Raw genomic sequence first — 8,709 nt, forward strand, 5'->3', positions numbered from 1 at the left:
CGAACGGTACGCGAGGACGGCCTCCGTTCAAACTGACGGCTGCCGAACGACTGGCTGTGGTTGGGGCGGCTGGCTGGGCTGGTTGCTGCTAGTTGCTGCTTGCTGGTTGTTGTGCCCTGTCCTGCCGTGCCGTGCCCCTCCTGCAGCCCACGCCCCCGTTCCCCCGCCCGCGGCGCGTCAGCCCCTCCTACCCTCATCCCCACTCGCTCACACCCCAGACGCCCCAGACAACCGACAACCTATTGCCTAGCCTAGCCTAGCCTGTCACAGCGGATTGCCTAACACCAGGTTGGCTAGAATTAGATAGAGCCCTGCATGCCCTTCATATAATGTAGGGCTCTAGATAGAATGGGATAAGACATTCCCTGCCATCCCTCGAATCTTTCGAGAACCACGGTCGGGCATCGTCGAAGTAAGTAATCGGGTGCCTGTCATTTGCGTGGCACGATGACACAACACTGTATTTAACTCGTTTTGCTAGAAAACTGGAAAACATTTAAGGTGGGACGTGACATGTAGGGTAATAATAGAAAATTTCGCTGTGATGTGTTGCCTGAAATTTCTCATCTGTGCGTTTATTCCCTTCGTAGCCTCGCTGGTCCACGTGGAACTGAACTGGAAATGTCATCAGTAGCAAGCAGACGACTTGTCAAATACAGTGACTTGAAGTTAAACAACGAGAGTTTAGAAATTTTGACTGAGACTAGTTAGTTGTAGAAAGTAAGTATCAAGACAAGAATACAGTCTACCCATTCGTTCGTGTAGTACCGGCATGTGTTATTCTTAACACAGTTTTGAATGTTTTGTAAATTTGCAGTCTAGCTGGACAGTTTTGACTTTACTGCATCCCCCTAGGTTACCTCAAAAAGATCTAGTGTAATTTCAATGTTTCATTATTTCATGTCTTGGTGTTTCTAGTAAGGGTTATCTTGTTTTGTCAAGACCTTTATCGCTTATCGTTTATCATTGATTTTTGTAATAACTTGCTTGACAGTTCAGTTTTTTACTATCCCTAGCTAAATTAACGTATCGCAAAGAAATGCATGCTAAAGTCTCTTACTTTTCCCTATTTCATTTCATTGTTTCAGTGGAAAACTATCGGAAAGGGAAAAATGTCGAAGAAGAGATTACCAAGGAGAGAATACCCATTCCTGGTTTGCCTGATGATTTCATATGGATGCAGGTAAGAACCTTAAGTGTAAAACCTGGATATTTTTAAACATTATATCATACAATTTGCCTTCTTTAGCTGAAAATCAAATTTGTTTTGTGTGCATGAGAATAGCGGTAACATCAGCAAGATGAGCTTCTTTCAATTCAGACAGGTGTTTTGCGACCGCCTGTAATCCTTTCAAAAGATTTCTAAGAGATGAAAGTTGAACTAGTGCCCTTAAAGAAAGTACATTGGTTTGTTTTGTGAGAAATGCTGTTGTTTAGGTTGCCCTTGCACGACAGGCATGGTTCGGGTTCGGCCTTCGGTTCGGCTTCGGCCATCCTCGGATCGTTCGTCCCCCCACCTCCTAGTTTTTACTTCCCCCTCTCCCACTCGAGGCCCCGAGCGCAACCGGGGAAGCATAAGCAAGGCAGTCCTGCTGTTCCGTAGCACAGTGGCCTCTTGGTCTAGGGGTATGATTCCTGCTTTGGGTGCAGGAGGTCCCGGGTTCAAATCCCGGAGGGGCCCGTGTTTTATCTCTTTTTTTCTTCATCTTAAATGTATTTTATGGCTAGAAATGGTTTGCTGTCATTTTCATCTAATTGTCCGTATCATTAACCAGTTTTTCTCTGTTTTATTTTTTTGCAGGTGAATGGCGGAAGCAAAATTAGGAATCTTTTGGATGTTGCACTAAAGGGTTTTGTTGAGAAAGGAGTTATTGTATGGACTGGATCAGGAACTGCAATTAGTAAAACTATTAGTTGTGCCGAAATACTTAAACGTAAACACAAGGCACATCAAATTACCAAGATATGCTATAGGAAGTATGTTTTTCTTTCATTCTCATAGTAATTTGATCAAAATTTTAAAATACCATTATTTTTTTATTGGTTTTTCTTTGTTGTAAATTTCAGGTTTGAAGAATATTGGGAGCCATTATTGCCTGAATTAGATGAATTAGTAGTTGTGAGGGATGAGCCTATCATCCACATTTTGCTTTCCAAGAACTTGCTGAATACTCAGGAGCCAGGGTAAACAAAATAAGAAACAGAAAGTTATACTTTAAGGTTTACCTCTGATTTTGTTTGACGAGATCTGTGAAACATCATGTAATTTTGACCCCAGGTACCAAGCACCAGGAGCAATCGACCCGTCATTTAAAGTTCAATATGATAAACAAGCCTCTTCTTCAAGGAACCCAAATAACAAGAACCGAAATAAACCTTATACTTCAAAAGCTCCAGGCCAGAGGAGTCAACCTCTACAGTCACAGAAAAACTCTCAGACCCAAAGTCAGCAATGAATAGCAGTAAATAATAGTGGTTAAAAAGCTTTATTGGTTTATTTTTTCCCCCTGAATAAGTGTGTTCCTCTCCACCTAACAAATTCTTTGTGATTTTAGAATAGAGGTAAAATGATGATCACACTCAATTGGATTCCTAGAAAGTTTATATTCATACAGAAATCGGTACAAGTACAATAGAATTCAAATGCACTTGGGAGAAGTTACTTCGTTCTTTATATACACTAGAACAATTATCACTCATTTGGTCCAAATAAAAAAAAAGAAAAAGAAAAAATAAGGATGAAAGTCTACCCTCAATTAATAAATATAAGCAGAGCACAGTACCTTAAATTAATTACAGGTGTCTAGTTGAGGTACAATTGTTTGTACAAAATAATGAGTTATAAAACAGCGCTGGAAAAACGAAACAGAAATAGGATGGTACATATACAATGTTAAGATACAAAGCAGTGCTTTTACAATCATATAAAATAAATTAAACCACATCTAACAATAAATCAAGTCAACACTAGGATAAACAAGAAGGTTTATTAGCAAAGAAAATATTTGCCTTGCAATAAACAAACTTGTAATATTCTGTGTTTCAATGGCACCAAAGTAAAACGAATTGTGCACACAGTTTAAAGCATCTACCATGATGATCAGTGAAAGTAAATGCCCAAGTTGTGGCTTGAGACACTAGCTGAAGATGCGACACGCGATTACTGTCAAGACGATACATCCACTAGGAAAAAATATTGAAATTCACTCCTAATGGACATATTCACCAGAAAACATTGTGGTATTCTAACAAGTACATTATAGGTCTATGACGATGAAGTTACCACTGTAAATAAAACAGTCAACTGATTTCCCAGAGATCTCTGTACACAATTAAAAACATATTGTCTGAGGCAAACATCTTGACACAGCATTGAGCTTTAATATTTCCTGCGTTGCTACCATGTTATATTTGATTTGTTTCTTCAATATCTTTTCCCCCATACCCCTGGAACAGAATGATAAAGTCTTGGAACAGAAACCAGTATTAACTGGTTTACTCATAATTTACAAGAAAAAAAGTCAGTCTGTAGCAAGAACAGCAGCAACTACCAACATCAGAGAGCACAAATAATGGAAAATTCAAAAGAAACATGGACAACTTTAAATCAAGTGTCACAATGGAGCATGTGTTGTGTACAAGTCAATTCTAAAAACTACCTACCATTACCAGACAGAGTTCCATTCATAAAGCTATGATAGTTTAACAGTAACCTAATTAGCGCTTTACAAATCAGCCGCATGACAAGAGAAGTGGATTATTTCTATTTCTGTCTCAAAAAGGTAACATTTCATACATGTACAACCTTCAGAGAACAGCTAGGTATTATTTCTCACCAAACCTAAGACCAATAAATAAAATGCAAAAGAAGTGCCTTAAACCATTCCAAAGTCAAATCAACATTTTTGTGGCAGTAGGTTGCTTTTGCAGACATGACATTGGTACAGGGTTCTTCAATATAGCATTCTTTAAGAGGTTTCACTTTTCATCATGTTGATATGGTTAAGATGAAAGACAAAACATCAAAAAAGCTACAACACGACAACAAAATTAAATTTTGATGCACATATGAGTGAAAGCAAAAATAATCTTGAGAGGTCGTTGACAGAACAGTTGCAGTTCATTAAGCTTCAGATTCACCAGTCCCAGCTTCCTCTTCCAGAATAGGTACAATAAGATTGTCTTTGGACATCAAATTGTATTTGGTCACAAACACAGTGAACCTTCTGCACAAGAAAGTTTGATTCTGAAAATGAAAAATTACTATTAAATTTTATACAGTAAAAAGATAGCAAACTATATTTTATATAGAGCAGTACAGATAAATAGAATTTCAATGAATCTCAAACCAAACTTACTTCAAATTCATCAAATATAGTGCGATGATGGAAGTATGCATGTGAGAAAATTCTGTACACTCGCCTACAGACAGAGCCCAATTTTGAGACAGACGTTTCTTTGATGCTCACTCTGAAAAGGGTTCAAATTTTTAGATTAGCCAGTGCCAAATGGTTATGATGTCAATCATAAAGAAATTGAGAGGTGATCCACATGCCTGCTAGGAAAGTACTTATTGCTGTTTAAAAGACATGCAGCGCCATCTAAGGTATGCCTGGTATAGTCAATAGCAGCACATTCCTTTGGAGTCTTATGAGCAGCACATAAAAATATCCACTGCTCAGTGGCTGTCATCTGTGTGCAAGTTTCTGGGTGGCAATCTGCCTGAAGGCGGACTGCCAGGCCATTCAATTCCATACAGAACTGCCTGAAAATTACAAGACAAAACCACATAAGTACAGAAAATCTTTTAAAATTACACACATAAATATATTGCTATGACCCAAAGACAGATACCTCAAATGTTCATATTTCCATACACCTTCATCTTGTGCATCTGGAGGCGTCAGAATCTGTGCAATGTTGGACGGTTCTCGTCGTATTTGCTGCTGAATGTACTGCTGCACCGCAAGGGTGCTATCCATTTCTTCAAAAGGCTCATCAGGCCACCGGCTGAAATCCTGTACCAAAACACCAACTTTACTTGTAAGAAATCCAAAAACAAAATTGTTACAAACTAGAAAATGACAAATGACAAGATATGATAAATATAAACAATGAGCCCAGAAGGAGAGGTAACCCTAGTTCAAACTGAACCTTAACCAATAAGACGGGGAATTTTGTGCAGATTTAAACAAGGTAGTATCTCTCTGACGCAAGAAATCTCATGAAGTTGATAGGCTGTTCAAAACATCATTGAATGAAGTTGACTGTACCCTCAGCAAGGTTAGGAAATTTTAAACTTTGAAATGCATAAAAGTAATGTTATATTGTAAGACAACTCCGATAGTGAAGAAAAATTTAACAGTACAAGATGACACTGGTGGAGAATCTTAAGATAGAACAATGAAAAACGTTCATTAATTTCGATGTTGACAGGGAGAGTAGGCTAGCTGACAGGTTACACTTATGTGCTATGTAAGTGGCATCAACGTTCCGAGCAAGGTAAAATATTTTCAGCTTTCTGATAAAGCCATGAAATTTTTTGCTAAGGCGAAATCACAGTAATTACCTTTGCTTTGGTACCCGGTTTGTTTCTTCTCAAAATTGCTATACCGTCAGCCATCTTCATGTTAGCTTGACTGGGACATGGAGCAGCACTGCGAATGAATCCGGTTACTTAACAAAACTCTTCGGATTGGAACCAGGTATAGTGAAAAGAACCGGATGCTATACATTTGATATAATTTCGAGCGCTTGAAATCCAAATCTCTGTTTTTTGTCACTAAAGCTAAAAGAGAAAAATATGTTTTAGGGTTGGTGTGTTGGCACTCCAGCGAGGCGGACTTGTTTGAATTGAGTCGGCCAAAACTATTAGGGACCCTAAAAACTATGAGCCGCAAACGATTGATCCACTGTTAGCGTCAAAGTTGTGACAGGTTCTCTAGAAGTGAAGTGAGGACGAAGACAGAAGATAGAATAAACAAACTTTTTTGTCCGTAACATTTTATTTTAAAATGAAAATTTTGCGCAGAACAATAACTAGAAACTCAACAAAATTAAGTACTTGTGATTAGTGATAGGCAGCATTTATATCTAATAGTACAAGTAAATCAAGTCTCCCTAGCTTGGACAACAGCCTTGATGCTGCTTCTTCATATTGCACTTCTTAATTTGTACACATTTTATACTTAAGATTAGAAATATAAATAAAAGCTCAGTTAAAACTTGGTGTGGAACTCGGTAAAAAAAAAAAAAAAAAACAACTGGTGTCAATATGATTAATACAACAATCAATATACTTTTGAACAAATTTACCCTGGTAGCAAAGAAAATTTTACTTCCATTAAAACACAATTTGGTTGGCCCACAGCTCACTTAAGAGAAAGGGAATAGACATTTTATTAACAAACACAACACTTGTACCTAGTGTAATAGAAGTCTAATGCAACAGCAGTCTTAAGAGTATGTGAGTTTCATCTACAGTAAATATTGAATACCAAAATAAGTATTGTCTTGAAGTTAGTTAAAAGACACAACCTATGCACTTAAAAAACAGCAACAACATAAACTTTAAGTTCAGCAACCAAGTAAATTTAAATATGTTAATTACAGTACATGACACACACAACAAACAATGTCCTCTTACCCCTTAGTCAAAATCTTGACATTAAAATGAAACAGTACAAACACAAATCACCATCTAAAACTAATATGGAACTTGTCAATTCAACCCCTGAGGCTGCTTTGAATCGTTATCAAAAAACAGAAGAAAAATTATCGGAAAATACAAGGAAGGAAGTTGGAGGGAAGTCTGTGGCTTTTGTCAAACAAAATCTGAGCCATTTGTTCCTTTCTAAAACTAAAATGCAGTGCTAAATAATCTAAATCTCAAAAGAGACAAGTAAACAATAATGAGGCATGGTGTTTTTGGTACCGTCACAAATTGGACCCGTTAAACCAATAGCAGTAAACAAATTAAATAATAATAATAATAATATGGTGATGCAGTTATTTTGTAATTCAGTACAAATTGTTAACTCTTGAGAAGACCCTGGCTTTTAAGCAGATGCTCTCTAAAAAGCTGGTAATCATCAGCTAGGAGTTCCTGGGCACTCAACTTGGCTTGTGTCAATGCCTCTATGACTTCAACTTCATCTTTCATTTTCATTGTTTTGTACAGAACTCTCATTTGAGCAAGATCCAAGTTGACATAGTTGTTTGCGAATTCTATAAGTAGATCCAGCTCTCGGAGGAGGTCATCTGAAACTGCAGACGCTCGTGGTGGTGACAGACTCATTTGAAGATTCAGTCTGGAGTGGGAGCTGGAGGAAGAGCTGCACTCTCCCTGAGCAAACCTGCAATAAGATAAATTACTTCAGAAACTTAGAACACTCCTATGACAAACTTCTTTCAGAATTAAACTTTATCTTACCGTGGAAAGCTGAAGTGCGATTCTGAGGTAGGAGGTGGTGAATCGCCTTCTGGTTTTGTTGGCATTATTCTTACACAGCGCTCCCAGAACTCCACGGTGTTGAGACTTTCGTCAAAGCTGCGTGATTCCAAGTATCTCTTGAAATGTTGCCGACCATCCGTACTTGCCAGTACATTGGCTACACTGTCTGTCCAACGATCTAAATTTTCTCTTGTGATATTGTAGCCATCGCCACATTCAAAGCATGGCACACAACTCATTTTGAATATTTAAAGTAGGACATGCCCGGCTGCAAAACAAACAAACACAAAATTAAGCTGCTGATAAAATTTAGGACGGTGAATTCTTCCTGACACATCGCATCTTTTTCTGGAAAGTAAGTCAGTAACATGTATAAAGTAAGCTAACCTTACTAAACAGAATCATGCAAGGTTGCCTCAGTAGAATAGCAGTGCTTGCCTAAATTCAGAGACAAATTGAGTCTTCTGGTGGTCTAGTTTACATATTTATTACCAAGGCAAACACATGTTTTCGATTTTATGACATTTTGTGAACCGTCACAACACCAACACATAAACAAGGTCTGGAGCCGCCGAAAACAAAACACTGTCGCTCGGGAGCAGACGATGGCGATGGCAGACGACGTGCCGAAGCCGGAAGTGACCGCAGACGACCACTTTCCTGCCAGTGAAAAGCTTTTGATTTACGCGAAAAGTATCCATGTTACACGAATAAAACTAAGTCTTGGGAAATGTGTGCCTTTTTCAGATGAAGTAGGTGACAGTTGTCCCCTCTTATGACAACCGTGCCGTGTCATTCCGTTTTGGAGAGTTTTCTGGCACCTTCGTTACGAGTTTTCCAGCGTCTATGTGTAGGATTCTACCAGCTTCCAGAGGGAGCCTTAGACTTAATTAAACGGACTGGAATCGGTCCAGGTGTCGAAAAGGCACCAGAACCCCATCTCTTGGCAGCCAGCGATAGGCTAAAGTTTCAAAGTGATGGTTTTGCCGCCTGTCATCGCGATATGTCCTGACCTCGGCCTCGGAGAGAGAGAAGGGGGCTGCCCATGAGCCTGGCAAGTCTGGCGGCCTCTGGGACCTCGCAGTCCTCGCTGGAGTGTTCAATGGTTCCAGGGCCACGCGCCACGCGGCCGTGGCCGTTTTAACCAGCATTCTTCCACCCCCACCCCACCCCTGGGGGTGCGTGTGAGGAGCGTGAGCCTAGGCCAGGCGCTCTAGCACTCTCTAGCAGGCTCTGGGAGGCTCTCTAGCCAGCCA

At 39.4% G+C, this 8,709-nt stretch overlaps 3 protein-coding genes and 1 non-coding gene across 6 annotated transcripts; 2 read left to right on the plus strand and 2 right to left on the minus strand.

Annotated features, from left to right (window-relative positions):
• Window positions 1-236: 236 nt before the first annotated feature.
• On the plus strand, window positions 237-2,489 carry LOC117645998 (ribonuclease P protein subunit p25-like protein). Its single transcript, XM_034386598.1, has 6 exons — window positions 237-412; window positions 591-720; window positions 1,089-1,183; window positions 1,802-1,977; window positions 2,068-2,184; window positions 2,279-2,489. Coding segments are annotated over exons 2-6 (567 nt in total). The 5' UTR covers window positions 237-412; window positions 591-719; the 3' UTR covers window positions 2,457-2,489.
• On the plus strand, window positions 1,610-1,681 carry Trnap-ugg. The gene has a single exon. It is a non-coding gene; the product is annotated as a tRNA-Pro (tRNA).
• A 95-nt stretch (window positions 2,490-2,584) lies between the features above and the next one.
• On the minus strand, window positions 2,585-5,724 carry LOC117645995 (MOB kinase activator-like 4). Its single transcript, XM_034386594.1, has 5 exons — window positions 5,570-5,724; window positions 4,855-5,018; window positions 4,556-4,765; window positions 4,359-4,470; window positions 2,585-4,246 (listed from the first exon to the last, which is right to left on the minus strand). The coding sequence occupies exons 1-5, from the start codon at window positions 5,627-5,629 to the stop codon at window positions 4,124-4,126; spliced, it is 669 nt and encodes a 222-aa protein (XP_034242485.1). The 5' UTR covers window positions 5,630-5,724; the 3' UTR covers window positions 2,585-4,123.
• Window positions 5,725-5,969: 245 nt separating this feature from the next.
• Window positions 5,970-8,485, minus strand: LOC117645997. Of its 3 annotated transcripts, none has more exons than XM_034386597.1 (3): window positions 8,467-8,485; window positions 7,433-7,721; window positions 5,970-7,355 (listed from the first exon to the last, which is right to left on the minus strand). In XM_034386597.1, exons 2-3 carry the CDS (start codon window positions 7,690-7,692, stop codon window positions 7,034-7,036), a joined length of 582 nt encoding a protein of 193 aa, XP_034242488.1. In that variant the 5' UTR covers window positions 7,693-7,721; window positions 8,467-8,485; the 3' UTR covers window positions 5,970-7,033. The 3 variants fall into 3 exon arrangements, with proteins under 3 accessions (XP_034242488.1, XP_034242487.1, XP_034242486.1); XM_034386596.1 differs by lacking the exon at window positions 8,467-8,485 and adding an exon at window positions 7,946-8,356; XM_034386595.1 differs by lacking the exon at window positions 8,467-8,485 and adding an exon at window positions 7,841-8,350.
• Window positions 8,486-8,709: the final 224 nt, after the last annotated feature.

This window comes from Thrips palmi, unplaced genomic scaffold, assembly GCF_012932325.1.
Source record: "Thrips palmi isolate BJ-2018 unplaced genomic scaffold, TpBJ-2018v1 HiC_scaffold_19, whole genome shotgun sequence".
In the NCBI taxonomy this organism is placed as follows: Eukaryota; Metazoa; Arthropoda; class Insecta; order Thysanoptera; family Thripidae; genus Thrips; species Thrips palmi.